This window comes from Sesamum indicum, linkage group LG3, assembly GCF_000512975.1.
Source record: "Sesamum indicum cultivar Zhongzhi No. 13 linkage group LG3, S_indicum_v1.0, whole genome shotgun sequence".
NCBI lineage: Eukaryota > Viridiplantae > Streptophyta > Magnoliopsida > Lamiales > Pedaliaceae > Sesamum > Sesamum indicum.
The window spans coordinates 753,071-770,710 of NC_026147.1; the positions used below are offsets into that span (position 1 = coordinate 753,071).

At 34.0% G+C, this 17,640-nt stretch overlaps 3 protein-coding genes across 3 annotated transcripts; all 3 read left to right on the forward strand.

Annotated features, from left to right (window-relative positions):
* LOC105156889 (heat shock factor-binding protein 1-like) lies at positions 4,074 to 6,444 on the forward strand. The gene is made up of 5 exons (XM_011073141.2): positions 4,074 to 4,229; positions 5,119 to 5,172; positions 5,448 to 5,471; positions 5,554 to 5,596; positions 5,941 to 6,444. Exons 1-5 carry the CDS (start codon positions 4,227 to 4,229, stop codon positions 6,078 to 6,080), a joined length of 264 nt encoding a protein of 87 aa, XP_011071443.1. The 5' UTR covers positions 4,074 to 4,226; the 3' UTR covers positions 6,081 to 6,444.
* On the forward strand, positions 7,397 to 10,836 carry LOC105156890 (alanine--tRNA ligase). Its single transcript, XM_011073142.2, has 8 exons — positions 7,397 to 7,618; positions 7,736 to 7,876; positions 7,987 to 8,093; positions 8,436 to 8,528; positions 8,819 to 8,921; positions 9,008 to 9,082; positions 10,021 to 10,116; positions 10,707 to 10,836. Exons 1-8 carry the CDS (start codon positions 7,529 to 7,531, stop codon positions 10,761 to 10,763), a joined length of 762 nt encoding a protein of 253 aa, XP_011071444.1. The 5' UTR covers positions 7,397 to 7,528; the 3' UTR covers positions 10,764 to 10,836.
* Positions 13,458 to 16,378, forward strand: LOC105156891 (probable protein phosphatase 2C 40). Its single transcript, XM_011073143.2, has 4 exons — positions 13,458 to 13,664; positions 14,548 to 15,645; positions 15,721 to 15,985; positions 16,094 to 16,378. The coding sequence occupies exons 2-4, from the start codon at positions 14,554 to 14,556 to the stop codon at positions 16,219 to 16,221; spliced, it is 1,485 nt and encodes a 494-aa protein (XP_011071445.1). The 5' UTR covers positions 13,458 to 13,664; positions 14,548 to 14,553; the 3' UTR covers positions 16,222 to 16,378.

A 17,640-nucleotide genomic window follows, 5' to 3' on the forward strand; every position in this document is an offset into this window, starting at 1 on the left:
ATTGCGATCAAGAATGCGCCTCCGAGCTAAAATCTTGATCGGGGATTCGCAGTATCAGATGCCGCAAATTCAAGATTCAAAAATTGAGGACTCTTCTCAAAGTAAATCAATGGGACTGGGGAACTGGGGTCTGCGATTCCGCCATAACCTGGGAATGCAATTCGTGGAAAAATATTGCAGAAAAGTGGGATCTTGGAGGGAACCTGAGATGGGTTTTCTTAGGGAAAAGAGGTGAATTGTGTCGGTGGAGAGTGGCAAGAGAGTGGAACGGTGAAGGATGTAAGAAAATTGGAGAAGGTAAGAACAATATGAAATTTGGGTTTCAGACAGCCAATTTTTTCTTTTTTTCTCTTTTTCTTTTCCCCTTTTTTGTCTTTTACGTATTTATTTTTATTTTGTATTTATTTATGCTTCATTTTTCTTTTATTTATTTTTATGTGTGTGTGTGTGTGTGTGTGTTTCATCAAGAAAGTCAGTTTGGATCTTACTTATCACATGCAGTATCATGCACTAATAAAGAGCATTACTTTTTGAAGTTTTTGCCTAAGATGGGGCTATTGAGCTTTCCTGGCGACATGTTATTTTTATGTATATAATAAATAATTTTTTATATTTTAAAATATATTATAAATAAAATAAAATATATAAATTATAAATTATATTTTTATAAAAATTTAATTTAAAAATATTATCAACACAACAAAAAAATTAATGTATTGATATTAAAATAACGTGGAATCACTTTTATAAAAAAAAAATTAATTATAGTTGATTTTTAAATGATCTAATTAGGAGTGTAATGGTCATATTTAAAAATTAGTGTAATGATGTCACCAATGGCAATTTGCGAGTGTAGCTATTTTTTTTTTTTTTAAGTATAGATATGGTGCACACATATGTTTAAATTTTAATTTTGTTGGTAAAATACATAAAATTTTAAAGATAAATTTCAACGATCTCTCCTGAGGTTTGACACAATTACGAATACCCCCTTGTTATTGAAAAATTACAAATATCCTCTGATATTTGATAACATTATGTAATCCTTAGATTGAGGTATATAATTATCAACTTTGCCCTTACTGTATTTTTTATTTAAAAAAAAATTAAAAACTTATAAAAAAATCGAAGGGGATGGATGGAAAAAATGAAAAAATTATGAAAAATTATCCACTTAGTTCATAAAAAAATATTTTTTAAAAAAAATAAATAAAATTATAACTTTCAATCTACAAGGGCATTTTGGTCAATTTACCATAAAAAATAGATGAAAACATAACGGATTGGGCTAATTGTTAGACAACCGTTAAAATCAGGAAGTACTGATAAATTTTCAAATAATTAGGAGTATTTGTAATTATGCTAAATATCAGGGGAGGTTATTGAAATTTACCAAAATTTAAATTAAAAAATCTAGTTTTAATAGTACACTTTAGTTGGATTGATTGGACTTTGATTTGGGTAAAAAGTTTCGTAAGAGAATATGTAAAAATAAATTCTGGGGTGTTTATAGTCCCTTAATTCATGGACTCTTCTTATATATATTAGTATAAAAAGAAATATATAAATTATATCACATCATATAAAATAAGGTGAATAGCAATTTACCCCCTATAATATCGAAAATTAGTACATTGCCTCCTTACAAAAAAAATATGGCAATTTACCCCTCTATACTTTTTAAAATAAATCAATTTACCTCCTTATATAGGGAGGTAAATTGCTTCATCTTAAAAATTATTGGGGTAAGTTGTTATATTTTAAAAAATATAGGGTGGTAAATCGCTATTTATTTTCTCTTAAGGAGGTAATTTGTTCATTTGCAATATCACAAGGGGGTTGCTTGCATTTTTCCCTATAAAATAATCTAATATATGATATGATATGATGTATGTTATTTGATCCTTTATTTACAAACTATTACTACAAAATATGTTGGAAACAATTCAAAGATTTTAATTTTTTGCAAATTAATATTGATGTATGTTCGAATTTAAAACTATGGTCTGAATAAGGAGATCCAAGAAGAATTAAATAAGCTTGAAATCTAAGAAAACCTGACTCGCAAGATAAGAAACAGTAAGAATCATAACATAAAGACCATCCGATGCTTCAATTAGCAAGGCCTAAAAGGTGGAAGTATGAATATTGTAAGAGAATATTACGTAGTGAAAGTCGTATATGGGATTGTAAGGCTGGTATTTTAAAACTTCTAAGTTATATGATTACATGGGAACTACTGATTTAAGAATTATCGGGTGGCTATCATGTTTTGTACATACGGGGGTTTAGGTCGATCCGTGATTGAGTCTGTATGACCGTAAAGGAAAATGCATAAATCTTGACCTGTTTTGGTATTAGGCAAAAAGTTAGGGGTATTTATGTTAACGATCAAGACATTAAGGTAGCTCCATATCAAGTACTCCAAATATTAATTAAACTTATTCATTACTAGTGGCAGCGGACTCGTCCTGCCAACTCCGCGACGGACTTGGGACCTATCCCACTAAAATATTCATTGGAACGGGTCTGACTCAATTATTATTTGTTTATTAATATAAGATTTGAAAAATTCAATAAATTAAATTGTTCCACAATCAGATTAAAAAAAACCCTCACTTTATATATATCAAAATAAGATATAATCGAGATATGCCTCGAACGGATTGGGATGGACCCAATATCCAACCCGACTTAGGATACCCTATATATATAATTAATATAAAAAGAAAATGGTCTCCATACTCACAAATAACGGCTATTGACATCGCCATATTGATTTTTTGTGAAGTAAAAAATATCAATCGACTAATAAGATAACTGACTTATTCAACTTTTCAAATTATACAATAATTGATAAATTATTTTTCTAATATAATATATTATTTATATATTTCACTCTTATTTAAAATATATTTTGAAATATATAAATTTATTTATTATTTATATAAAAAAATAACGTGACACAACGGCTAATATATTGTCACCCGCTGCTTATTCCACAATATCTTTGTTTGAAAACAACGCAAGTTCAAATACTAGAAAGTTCAATTACAACACGTTGGTAGAAACTTCTAATAGTAGAGATAAAAAGAAATATATGTAGATGAAGATTTAGGTTAAAATAGTCCAAGACAAAAGACGTGCAAAGGTGGCGTAAGAACGCAAGTGCGATTTCAATTATTACGAGTACAATTATTTAATTAATTAATAATGAAATAGTTTTTAATAATTATAACTATGAGCTGTAAAAAGGAAGGTGAGATCTCAATTCTTTCAGTTTGACCACTCCTCATTGGTTGAATAAATAATTTAATTTTTTTTAGTCATCCTATAAATCATTAAAGTTGCCAAAAAAATTCTGCATTTGAATTGATGAATTTGGAGTCGTAAAATTCAAATCCGATAATAAATTATTTGGGTTCGTTTGGATAATTTTTAAATTAAAAAAATTCAAATTCTTAAATTTTCAATTATCTTAAAGTAGAGTAGTTTAATATTGTTTTTATCAAATTCATCATTCAAATTTATTAATATAGCCTTATAGTTGGGAAATTTCTGTGGACACATTGCAAAACTCCAGTAGGACGACCCAAACTAGTTATAGACAGTTGGGAAATTTCTATGGACACACGATAAAACTCTAGTAGGACAACCCAAACTAATGATAGCCAGTTGAAAAATTTCTGTCGATACGACAAAACTCCAATAGGACAACCCAAACTAATGATAGCCACCCTGCCACAAAAGATGTCCGAGAATTTAGGGAGGACGGTTGACGTACATCATTCGCCATCTAAAAATTCAAAAAATTTATCCCAAAAAGGAGTTTTATCGAATTAGGAGGATAAGATCCAACCAGTCAAGAAATATGAGCTGGAAGATCCCGTTGGTATTTGAAGTCTATTTTCGAGTAACTATCCTCTTGAATTCCTAAAGGATTGGATTTTCTTATGGCGTTTTGGGAATTGACTATTTAACATTCCTAAATTACCCTTTTCCCCAATCACCGTTGTTGAGCCCATTGGACCTTTCTTTTGTCCACTTTTCAGTCCATTGGACCAATTGAGCCCAAGCCCATCTAACGCACGGCCCAGCCCAGTTCAGTATTTCATCTCCGCTCATATTTCAAAATTCAAATACACAAATATTCGCAGAATCTCACAAAAGTTCCATCTCCGATTGTTGTCGCAAGCTCGTACCAGCTCACAAATCGCTCGAGAAAGATGGTAATTTTGATTTTCCAATTGTTTTTTTTTTTTATATTTCTGCTTCAATTGTGGATTTGTTGAAGTTTGTTCGATCTAATCCGTGCTAACCCTATCGAAATGTGTGGTTTTGCTTTGCGTATTCGTAAATTATGCATTTCAATTTCCGGTTTCTTGTTCGGGTTTTGGTTTGAATATGGGATTGTCCCTTTCTTTCTTTTTCACTTGAAATTTGAGGGAGAAAGGGTGGATTGGAGGACTTAATTTTCATGTAAAATAAGTGGAATGGGGAACGGCAAATTCTAATTGACTTACATCAGGTGGGAATTACTATGTTATCAATCGAGTTTTGAATTTCGGAAAATATATTATATGATGTTAAAAAAATTTTGTGCTACCGTGGGTATCGGGAGCGGTTAAGTGCTACACCAGTTTAAACTGTTGCCACTTTACTGCTCTGTACACTGATTAGAATTTTATCTAAATGCAAAGTTGTAGGTTATGTAAAAGATGAGTAAGCTGGCTTAACATCTCTTTGCTTCTATGAGCTCAAAAGTCTGAACATTTGAAGGCCTATTAAGAAATATTGACATGGAATTGTTTCAATGAGCTTATTGCTTAACTTGTCCAAATTATGAAGATGGTTATATGGTTTTGTTTTCAGTAGTTAATATGGTGAATTTGTTTGTGTGAGATGTAATAATTCTTTGAAGTATATACTTGTTGCCTCTTAAATTTAAGTTATCTAGTATGTTTTCATTTTGGAAGTCAACTTGAGTGATCCAATTTTATGTTATTACTTTATTGCAAATGTTAGTTATCTGGTGAGTTTGTACAAGTTTATTATCAATGGTTTAGCGTGTTGTTCCTTAGTAATACTTAAGTAAATGCACCACGCTTTTGCTTGCAGGATGGGCATGATGCAGATAATACTAAACAAAGCACTGCTGACATGACGGCGTTTGTAAGTTCTGTCCAATTGACTCCTCATATAACTGCCTAATGTTCTTTGTATTTCTCTTTTTTCCCTCCTGTTCGATGACTTTCCTGGTATAATTTTGTCGTGATTTTACTTCTAAGCTCTCTTATGGGATATGCTTTTATCACATTTCTTAGAGGCCCTCTTCTTGGTGCTGGGAGGCGGGTTGGGGGTATTTGGGTTTTTCACATTATCACATACTGACTTGCATGATTAATAGTTATCAGTACCTTTACTAATGCTCTATTTTCATTATTTAGGTTCAAAACCTTCTCCAGCAAATGGTGAGTAACTAATACTAATGTTTGTCGTGATTCAGTAAATCTTGCGCTGGGTATCTATACTAACGTTCCTTTCTCTTTGCAGCAAACTAGGTTTCAGACAATGTCGGAGTCCATCATTGGTAAAAATATCCTTCAATTACGAGTTATTGGTTGTGTTATCCTATATGAAGACATAAAATAGATGTTTGCATAAAGAAAGAATGGGCATGCAATGTAGTGTAAAACTAGTTAGTATTACTTTCAATGATATGTGCACCTGGATTAACAATGCTCATCATGATCTGCCATACCTATAACCGAATTTTTATAAGATTAGACTATTCATACAATGAATGTTGTAATGATTTAAGATTCAACTTTGGACAAATACATGCCCACAAATCAGCCATCCTTGACGCAGCATGGCTAATGCAGTCAAATTCGTAATAACTGAGACATATACAGCTTCAATTCCTTAACTGTGTTTTACTTGATGAGATGGGGAACCGCATTGATGAATTGGAGCAGAGCATCAACGACCTTAGAGCTGAGATGGGTCAAGAAGGTTCTCCGTCTCCTTCTGCTCCACTGAAGGCAAGAGAAGAACCGAAGTCTGCTGAAGATAGTTAATGGAAAAAGGATGCTTATTCATCACCTTTGATCATTTGTGATTTTTACAATGGGAATTGTAGTACCCCCGTTTTGTTTTCTCCCCAGTTGTCTCCCATGATATATTCAGGAGGCACTCTATGAGCAAAGATTTGTAATTGACGGTTTCTTGAGATGGGATTAGTTTGCTGCATTTTGTATGTATTCCTGCAACGGAATTTGGTGTGCGTATTGACGTGTAATGTACTTGCCTTATAATGTCAAATGACTTGGGTTTTGGAGTTTTATTGCTTTGTATTGAGCTACCTTAAGTCTTTTGATCTGAGTTATACTACTAGTATAACCAGCATTCATTTGTCAGATCGAATGCTGGAATTTCTATTCATCAATTTCGCAAAGTTTTTGCATTAGAACTATGTCATATGTTTGTGTTGTATAGACAGTGTCTGTAATATTTTTGTTCACTTGGATTTTCATGTACTGTACTCCTTTTCTTGAATTAGTGGGCTTTCAATATACTTTGTAATGAGGAAGTTTTTTCCTGAATCCCTTTGCCATATTCTAACATTTAAACAATCTTTACCAAAGTAAGCAGCGAGGAGAGTAATCAAAATGTTGTTTAAATTTTGTTCAGATTATTTACTGAGTTGTAAATTTTTACTTTAATCTCTAATTTATTTGTTAATATAAGAGGATAATTATACTTCCCTCTTCTGCAATAAATTAATAATAAGTCAATTAAGAGTATATATAAATTTTTGTCCAATTTTTTTGTTAATATTTGCAAATTTTGTGTATTTTAACTAATGTAGGGACTTATTTGCTAGAAGAAAGCAAATTTTAGGAATGCAAGATATAATTTTTCAAATAACAGAGAATTGGTGTGTCATTGCATGAAACAGGAGGAGAGTGTAATTATTCTTTCTTAAATACGTCGAATTTTAATCGATCAAACAACAATACAAGAAAAGTTGATATTTTATGTTTACATTAAGAGTAGATTAGCTATGACATATCACGAATATCTGTTCGTTGTTTGAAAATTTATTCAGTCTTGATATTTGATAAAATTATGTAATTATTAAATAAAAGTTTGAAATTATCAATTTTGTCTGTGCTGTATTTTTTTAAATTAAAAAATTATAAAAAAGTCGGGTAAAGTGGATGGAAAAATGTAAGGCATAGATAGAAAGCCAATAGGCAGTAATCAGTTTGGCTAATTATTAAACGATGGTTTAAATTAATAAAATATTAATAATTTTGTAAATAATAAAAACATACTTATTATTATGTTAAATCTCGAATAATAGTGAAGATTTGAACCTCGACTGACACGTTAAAACGAGGTGACCTTTCTCACTCAAGTATTCCCCAGGAAAGTTGGAGATTAACACACACACACACACACACGCCCCACAGTCTCTGCAGGAATACTGACACACGGACACCCCCCACAGGCAAGAAGAGTGATGGATGGAAATCTGAGCCCAACAAACCTGGAATACTATGAAGACATGTTCAAACTCCAATCCTATGCTACTCTCCTGTCCTCCTTCTTGGTAAGTTTTCCCCCTTTCTAATTCTAACACACACATAATCTGGGTGCGTGTGTGTGTTTGTGTATGATCAAAAGTTTTCAATATTTTTATGATTTTATTGATGGGTTCTTGAAAAAGAATGAGGATGGCAGGCAAACTTTGGTACTTGACTCCACAATATTCCACCCACAAGGGGGTGGTCAACCTTCAGACAAGGGTTCCATCTCCAATCCACTGTTCAAGTTCATAGTTGAGGATGTTCGATCCAAGGACAAAATTGTGAGTTCTTTTGGTTTGAATTTCTTTATATCTGTTGGATGTTTTTTTCTATCTTTGATTATGTTGCTACTTCAATTTGTATACCGAGTTTTTTCACTTCATTCTCATAGGTGTATCACTATGGGCATTTCGAGGACTCCAGGAAAGATGAGAATATTGAGAAAGGTGCTCAAGTGTTGTTAACTGTGGATGAAGGTAGGCGCAAGCTCAACTCAAGGTATCAAATTTTCAAATTTTACATTGTTTTGACATAATTTTTAGCCGGTTATCAATTCTTGAACTTGATTATTATGCATTGTGTTTGTATTCTTGCTCGACTCCGTTTCGATTGGACAAGAAAAATGCGTTATTCATATAAATGGATGAACTTTGATGTCAAAAGATAAAGAAAATATTTTAGCTCTCGTGTAAGTTCACATTTTTGTGAATTCTTTGTCGTGGCTGTTACCGGATCTTGGATTTGGGCTTTTGCTTGTGTACTTAATTCCATCGAGCTGCTTATCATTCATTCTGAGCAGGACAATCTTGTTAATATAGCTTAAATTTTTTTGCTTCGCAGGCTGCATTCAGCCGGTCACTTGCTGGATATCTGTGTGAGAAATGTCGGATGGGATCACTTGGAGCCGGGAAAAGCATACCACTTTCCAGATGGGTATGCGTTATAGGCATTCGGAACTTTATTCTCTTAGTGATACTTAGTTTTGTCCAAGCAGCATGTTAGAGTAATATTCTACCTGCATTTCTATCGAAACTTTCATATGAAACCCCACGATACTGAGGCAAAAGCAATACTAGATTAGCTCTGAGGATGTCCCAATCTTTACAAGTAGTAGACACTTCAATTGGCTGAATAAATCTTATATTTTGATCAGTATTAAGATGTTGACTCGTAGATTTCATGTTTGATAAGTTTAATGTGCCAAATAGTTGACAAACTTTCAGGCCATTCGTGGAATACAAAGGCGAGGTTCCGCACAATGAGTTGAAAAGCAAGCCAAAGGAGCTAGAATTAGAAGCTAGCAAGTTGATCTCAAAAGGAGGGAAAGTATGCATTCCAATCTATTCTTTTTTAGTTGAATTAAACTTGCTTGTTATGTGTATTGTCTCCTAATAATTCCATGTTCCATCCAGGTTTCTGTATCCATTTTGCCATATGATAAAGCTTCTGAACTCTGTGGTGGTTCCCTCCCGGATTATATACCCAAGGTAAGAAGAAAATTAATCTTGATGTATTTTTATTTTACCTGCAATCTCTGTGCTTCCGGCTACTACATTGAAAGTTTACCTAATGAATATACGGTGATCAGGATCAGATCACAGTGAAACCCCATCTGAAGATCTTTTGACATCGTTTTCTCCACACACTTTGGAGAAAATTATTGGATTTTACGACGCCTGTTTTGTTACATTGCAATACATAAGTAAAACATGTATGAAAGCAAGAAAGAAAGAACAAAAAAAAAAAGAACTACGACCACACAAACTTTTCCAGGTTTGGAGATGAATTACTCATGTTTTTATGACCACTTAAGTTTCTTTTGCTACGACGCAATAATCTTACAAAAGAATATACGGTCGTCCAATGATTGTGATATAAAGTATTGTAAACTTACAGAAATCCATGGCAATAAACTTGGATCCATGAAAGCTCAGGCTAAGTGTAATCGTAGGGTCAGCTTTTGTACTCCTGGATTTTACGACGCCTGTTTTGTTACATTGCAATACATAAGTAAAACATGTATGAAAGCAAGAAAGAAAGAACAAAAAAAAAAAGAACTACGACCACACAAACTTTTCCAGGTTTGGAGATGAATTACTCATGTTTTTATGACCACTTAAGTTTCTTTTGCTACGACGCAATAATCTTACAAAAGAATATACGGTCGTCCAATGATTGTGATATAAAGTATTGTAAACTTACAGAAATCCATGGCAATAAACTTGGATCCATGAAAGCTCAGGCTAAGTGTAATCGTAGGGTCAGCTTTTGTACTCCATTAAGTTCGATTATTTTTGTACATGACATTGATCCAAGTATTTGCATTTACATATGTTGCTGCAGAAAGGAATAAGACATTGATGAAATGCCAGTTAGAGATGCTTTGGTTTCTGAGACTATGTTTTTCTGCTCTTTGACTTTTCAGGACAGCGCTCCTAGGATTGTGCAGTTAGGGGATAGCCTAGGATGCCCCTGCGGTGGTACACACGTAAACGACATCAGTGAGATTTTGAACCTAAAGGTACTTATTAGTTTAAAAATGTAGCTCAGTGGTCTACAAATTCATGTCTTGATGCTCTCTTTATCCACATGCTGTAATAAATTCTCCACTCTTCTATGTTGTTACATAGAAAGTAACTTCTTGAATCCAATTTTTTTACATTAATTAAGGTTACTTCATTAATGAAATCCACTATATCCCGATTTCTGGTTACTGCAATAGCTGCGGCTGTTACACGTGGAATTGGCATTACTCACATGGCTCTACGTAATAACAAACAAGCCTGTGTAAACGTAGTTCTGAAAATGCTTCTTAGTATATCTGTCATAGTTTAGAGGGAACAAGAATGTCTCTATCTGCCTTGTAATATCTTAATGAAACACGTATACCATAGTATACTACAGCACATACATCTCACCTTTGTTAACTTCACAGCACATCTTAATATATGTTGCATCTGTTTTTCATCCTTAATTCTTGCTCCAGATTACACTCGCGATCATGTGTTTTATTGCTTGGATTTCTTGTTCGTTGCTCTTAGATGGATGCACCGGGTTTTACATGAAATCTACCTTTTTCTGAGACATTCTTGTATCTTCTTCTTCGTTCAGGTTTCACAAATTCGGACAAGAAAAGGAGTGACAAAAGTTTCCTACAATGTCGAATAGTCTTATTTACGATGCTATGACAGTTACACCGTCAGTTCAATGAGGCTAAGCTTTTAAATACGGCTTTCCTAAGCATCTGCGTGAAAAATAGACACCGAATAGCAATCATCAGAGCACTGCTAGCTGCTGTTTATGGTACGACCGTAAGAGGTATACTGTAATTTCTCAGAATTGAGGGGTTCCTGAGGAATATACCTAAAACCTCAGGGTGCCAGTTGTGGAAATAGCAAGAAAACAAATTGAATTGCTGTTTGGGGAGGTAGATAAATGTCTGAATTAAAGCAAGAACATGTGCACATGAATGGATATGGTCACATGAAAATCAAATCAAACTCAAAACATGTCTCTTTCAATCAACTGAAGTTTATCATTCTCTTCTCCTAAACAACAAATTGAGTGGTCACAAGACAATAACTCACTTATTTTTCTTATCTTAGAAAGCAGCAACAACTCAATTGTAAGATTTTGCCTAAATTGTTGTTCATTACATACGCTCAAAGTTTCTTGAATTTCCTCATCTTTGGTCCCCTCCTCTCTGTAGTTTTTGTCTCAAGACTCCCAAGAATTTGCATCCAAGATGAGAGCAGCAAACTGGGCAAGAAGACCCTTCACCAAGTAACATCAAGTGTGTGTGCTTTTTAAAAATGATTAAGGGATAGTGTAACTCCCCTCGTCTGAGGTTTTGGTGTAACTATAAAAAGATTTTATGTGATTTAAAAAGTTATATTTAGTACCCTTAATATTTATTTTTATCTAAAAAATAGATCTTTTCATTAGTCCAGTTTTTCAAATTTGTTGATATTAACAAAAATATTAAATAAAAATTTATGTTCACTCTCGATTGACATATTGCTACATGTGAGAAGGTATATCTTCATGGAGTAGTTTGGTTAGAAAGATTTGTTTGTTTTGCAATAAGTCAATTAGGGGTAAATATGAATTTTTATTCAATTTTTTTTTGCTCATATTACAAAATTAAGTGAATTTTGACTAACGGGAAGATCTATTTATTAGATATAAACAAACATAAAAAATATTAGATATATTTTTTTTAAGCCACAAGAGGTTTATCTGTAATTACACCAAACCTATTATCCCTTCTATTAATGATGTTAAGGAATGCCACATCCCATGTTCTTTGACAGGCATTCATTAGATTTATTACTTGATTTGTAATATATCAGTAAAAGTTAATAGGGAGTAAATTTTATTTAATTTTGTTTTGCTCATATCAACAAATTCGATAAATTGAATTAAAGAAGAAATTTATTTGTTAGATAAAAATAAATATAAAAAATATTAAATAAAAAATTTATCTATAATTCCATCAAATTTTAAAAGAGATGAGTGTAATTATCGTTTATGTTGTTGATGTTTAGGAATTCCATATCCCATGTTCTTTGATGGGCATTGATTAGAGTTATCAAGTACGAGGCATATTTCACAAATCATACAAATGGAATGCATTGTAAAATAATCTTTGGTGCTCTAAAAATAATATGAAATTCTTTTATGATATAAAAAATTGTAATGAATATTAATTAATTATGATTATGCAATAATTTCTAGCCTTTTATGCAAACTCAATGCCAAAAGCCCAAAACAATAGGTATAACTCGTGCTAATTGTTTTCGTTGTAGCTAAAATTATGAAAAATGTTGATTAATCATAACTAAATTTTGCTTTTGTATTGTTTCTGTTTGATCATGATGGATAGTTTTAAGGATTAATTTATACTTAAATTCCATTAAAAAATGCCCTGGACAGGCGGTGAAAACTACCAAGTTGGAGTACGGTAGGGGCAAAGGGAATTTCTGGTGGAGCGGTGAAATGCGTAGAGATCGGAAAGAACACCAACGGCGAAAGCACTCTGCTGGGCCGACACTGACACTGAGAGACGAAAGCTAGGGGAGCAAATGGGATTAGATACCCCAGTGAAATTACATTTCCCCAAGAGAAGTTTTAAAATTATACTTATACTACTTCTGAAAATTTTTTATTTACACCTTATCCATATTTGTTAAAATTTGAAATAAAAATGTTGACGTTAGCTAAAAGAAAGTTATATAAATTTTCAATTTTGCCCATCATTTAACATTCTCATGTATATTTTTATACTTATAAAGGGATAAAAATATATATAATATATATATGGAGAGAGAGAGAGGAGTGAGGTTAATATCATTATATTTTCTCCCTAATACGTATAAAATTATTACATGAAAGTATTAAATGATGGATAAAATTAAAAATTTATATAATTTTTATGCTAACATTATTATTTTTCGTCTAAATTTTAATAAAAAGGGGTTAAGTGTGAACAATTTTTATGGAAGGGGGTGTAAGTATAATTAACCCTAGTTTTAGTGAAATTTGATGAGCATTGGCTGAGGAAGGAGCAGGGTTGAAGGGGGGAATTTCACTGTTCTAAGGTTACTGTAGGATACTATGTTTTGTTTGTAGTGAAGGGTAGTGTAGTAAAAATACATAATACTCCCATCAATGCACCAGTGTTCGCAAACCCATCCGAACCCGCTAAAAGGCATATCAAATCCGCCCCATTAGAGGTAAGTCCGCCCCAGCCCGATTGCCATCCCACTGCTTCTGTTGACAAATCAAGCAGCGTAGCGTTGATATATCTGAAGACATCTTGACCTTTTCCCAGCCAGAAACGTCACTCCATCAAATTCTTTTATTGTTGTTTCTAATACAGACATCTTCATAGGATTTACCTTTGCAGTTTCTTGCACTTCTACCTTGGCGTGTTTGCTGCTGACAGTTTGCATACACTTGTTCCATCTGCTGCTTCCGTTTCCACCTAACTGCGTTATTTGTGCATGAGATAGCATTCTTTGAGGTTTTTGCAGTATTTTGGGTGTGTTCTTGGTCAGAAACAAGAAGGTGAGTCAGGTGTTTCTGCAATTTTTATGTTCTTCTTACAGTTTGGAGTAATGGGATTGTGTTTTTTCAAACATTTTGACCCCATTTGAAGGTATGAAAGAGTAGATAAAGATTTCATCTTTATAGTACTTATTGGTTTTTCAAACTATTTGAATTGTGTAATCCAATATGTTGTATCTATAGTCCAGAAGACAAGAAAAAGTAGGAATAGTATGCTGCTCACCATGAAAATTAGGTTGTCTCCCCACTGCCCCTCTTATGAAAACAACTCCAGGGAGAATGTTGGGATTTTGTTAATCTCTAAGAATATGTAATTATATATAGCTCCATCTAAAAAATGAGAAATTATACTTTTCTCTAAAAAAGTTTTAAAATTATACTTGCATTTCATTAAAAAAAATCTATTTACACCTGACCTTCTTCCGCCAGCGATTGGACAAAAAATACTGACATTAACAAAAAAAAAATTACAGTAACTATTAATTTCAATCATTGTTTAACATTCTCATATATATATTTTACTTATAAAGAGATAAATATGATATATATAAATGGACTGAAGTTAACATTATTAGATTTTTTCCTCTTATAAGTACAAAAATAACTAAATGAGAATGTTAAATAAGGGGTAAAATTAAGAATTTATGTAAATTTTTTTGTTACATCAGCATTTTTCATCCAAAATCTAACGAAATGAGGTCAGGTGTAAATGATGAATTTTCGGAAGGATATTAGTGTAACCTTGAAACTTTTATAGGGGAAAGTGTAAATTCGCATTTTCCGAGAAGGTATGAATGTAATTAGCCCTTGTAGAAAAATATTTGTGGTGGTTTCTTAGTTGTGGATGTTACTGATTGAGCTCCTGTTTTGTTTCCATTTGTAGACATAAATGATGCTTGATGAGACCATAAATGATTCAGATGGTGAAATCAAAGTGAGTTTTGGCTATAATTGCAACTCCAAGAGCGATGAGTCTTACAGCAAACCTACTCACATTGACATCCCTTCAGCCGGTAAGCTCCGCCGAGCTAGCCGGTCCTTTTCTTGCCTGTCCGGTGCTGCATTGAGTGCCAATGCAACTCTAGCCAACACAAACATATGCAATGGGTTGATTGGGGCAGAGATACTCCCAACTCTAGACTCTCCCACCTCGTTCCGTCGGCTTCCGTCTTCTCCGTCTCTAACGAAGATCGATCTTTTGTCAGCTTCACTCCAGAACAGCATGTCGAATTTGAACTTTAGTCTGCACTCACCGAGAGAGACGCTTGATTTTGATGCAGTCTCGTTCAAGCCCTCGAGTGTTCCTACTAGAAGTGAGAGCTTCCTCAATGCAATGGAGGTTTTGCAAATTGCTGGAGGGGCTGCAGGTGAGGACAGAGTTCAGGCTGTTTGTTCTGAAGAGAACGGTTGGTTGTTCTGTGCCGTTTATGATGGATTCAATGGGAGGGACGCTGCTGATTTTCTAGCCGGGACGTTGTATGAAACGGTTGCATTTCACCTTAACTTGCTTGATTGGGATCTTGAGGAGGAGCCGTTGGACGTTTGTAGTAGCATGTCTATAGAAGGTTTAAAGGGGGACGGCTCTTTTAGGCAGAGTGTGCTTGAGAGCCTTGAACGTGCACTCGGTGAAGCAGAGAACGAGTTTCTACAGATGGTCGAACGGGAGATGGAAGACCGTCCAGATTTAGTATCCATAGGGTCTTGTGTGCTGCTTGTTCTGCTCCATGGGAAGAACTTGTACTTGCTCAACATTGGTGATAGTCGAGCCGTATTGGCTACCTATGATGATGATGATGGGAATATGGAAGAAGGGGACGGCCTCCGAGCAGTTCAGCTCACGGAGAGTCACACCGTTGACAATGACCTTGAGAGAATCCGACTCCTAAACGACCACCCGGATGACCCTTCCACGATTGTGGGCTGGAGAGTTAAAGGGAAACTCAAGGTTACTAGGGCGTTCGGAGTTGGTTACTTGAAAAAGGTACAAAAATGTCGGTTCTGATCATTTACATGTACATCTATAAAATTCACGTCATCTGAAGCCTTTTTCTTTCAGAAAAACATGAACGATGCTTTGATGGGAATTCTTCGGGTCCGTAACCTCATAAGCCCACCATATGTATTGGCAAAGCCGTCACTCAGTGTACACGAGGTTTCAACCTCAGACCATTTTGTCGTACTGGGAAGTGATGGCTTGTTTGACTTCTTCAGCAACAATGAAGTTGTGAAGCTAGTGCATTCATACATATTGAGACACCCTTCTGGTGATCCAGCCAAATATTTGGTCGAGCAGCTTGTTGCAAGAGCAGCAGATTCAGCAGGTTGTCTACTTGTAAACAGTAGAAAGTTTGAGGATTCTTGAATTAGTTAGCTATTAGGACTACATGAGACTGCTGCAAATCACATACTATGCCCTTATGTTTTTTCAGGTTTTAGCATGGAGGAGCTGATGAGCATCCCTGCTGGAAGAAGACGGAAGTATCACGACGATGTCACTGTTATTGTAATAATCCTTGGCAACAACAACCGGACCTCAAAGGCGTCAACGTGTCTATGAACATACGAGTTCGACTCAAAATCCTCAAGATAGAGTTGATGTATTCTTACAGCATCCGACCCATCTGTATATGGTAGTTATATTACATGAACAGTTATGATTATCACAAGAGCCAAAACCATTCGCATATGTGTAATAATGCGTCTTCTTTCTTTTATTCCAGCACTCAACTAATACACTGTACTTCACTACCTATACTAACTCCCGTGGAACACACACATTCCAACACTCCCTCCTCAAGCTAGAGCATGGTGGAGATCAACCAGCCCAGCTTGCACGTCAACTCAGTAAAGTAGCCTACGGGTAGGATCTTGGTAAACAAATCTGCCGAGCTACTGGAGACATGAGAAGGAGATATGAAGCCTTCCTTGAACTTATCTCGGACTAAGTAGCAATTAATGTCCATATGCTTAGTCCATTCATGAAAAACCGAATTGATTGTGATGTAGAGGGCAATCATGTTTTCACGGCAAAATGGAATAGAAGCACACACATGAGCAAGTAATCCATTGCAATTCGCACAATACCTAAGTCTTACTCATATATATAAAAAGAGACCGTTTACTGCATATTACAAATACACAATCATCGATCATATGGTTTGCTCATCTTTTCGTCTCTTTCTCGATGATAATTTTCACTTCACTGTAGCGTGACACCAGCAAACTGACCAACCAATGAATTTTGCTTGAAGTTTGTCCAAATTGCATTTTAGTTCAAAAAATAGTCAAATTATAGTCAAAATCTTAGAAGTATGTTTCTTAAACATCACATACAAAAATTATCATAATATATCCAACCAAATAAAGTTACATATAAAATGTAACAACCCCAAGTGAATTAATTGCAATGTTCATTCTAACAAAAATGTATTTAAATTAGATCAGTGAAAGGTGTGGATGTAATAACCTTAAATCAATGGGTGGTTGAGTACTTAAAGGAATATATATTTTTTTAGTCTTAGTAAAGCATTATCTATAGATTCTATACTATTTATCAAGGCTCAACGCCTTAAAATAATTACTTTGATGGTCAAGATATAGATTGCCCAAAGTACCCTTCCTTTTTTTCCCCTCATAAATAATTATACTGGTAAATTACAGTGGACTCTCGTAAGATTTGACATAATTGTAATTACCTCCCATTATTTGAAAAATTACAAATACCCTTGTGATATTAATGACATATAACAAACACCCCTTGTGATAGCCCATTGTAGGGGGTATTTTTTAAAAATCACAAATACCCCTATAATATTAATGACGTATAACAAATACCCGTTGTGATAATACATTATAGGGTGTATTTTTAAAAAATAACAAATACCCCTATAATACTAATGACGTATAACAAATACCCCTTGTAATAACACATTATAGGGGGTATTTTTAAAAAATCACAAATACCCCTATGATATTA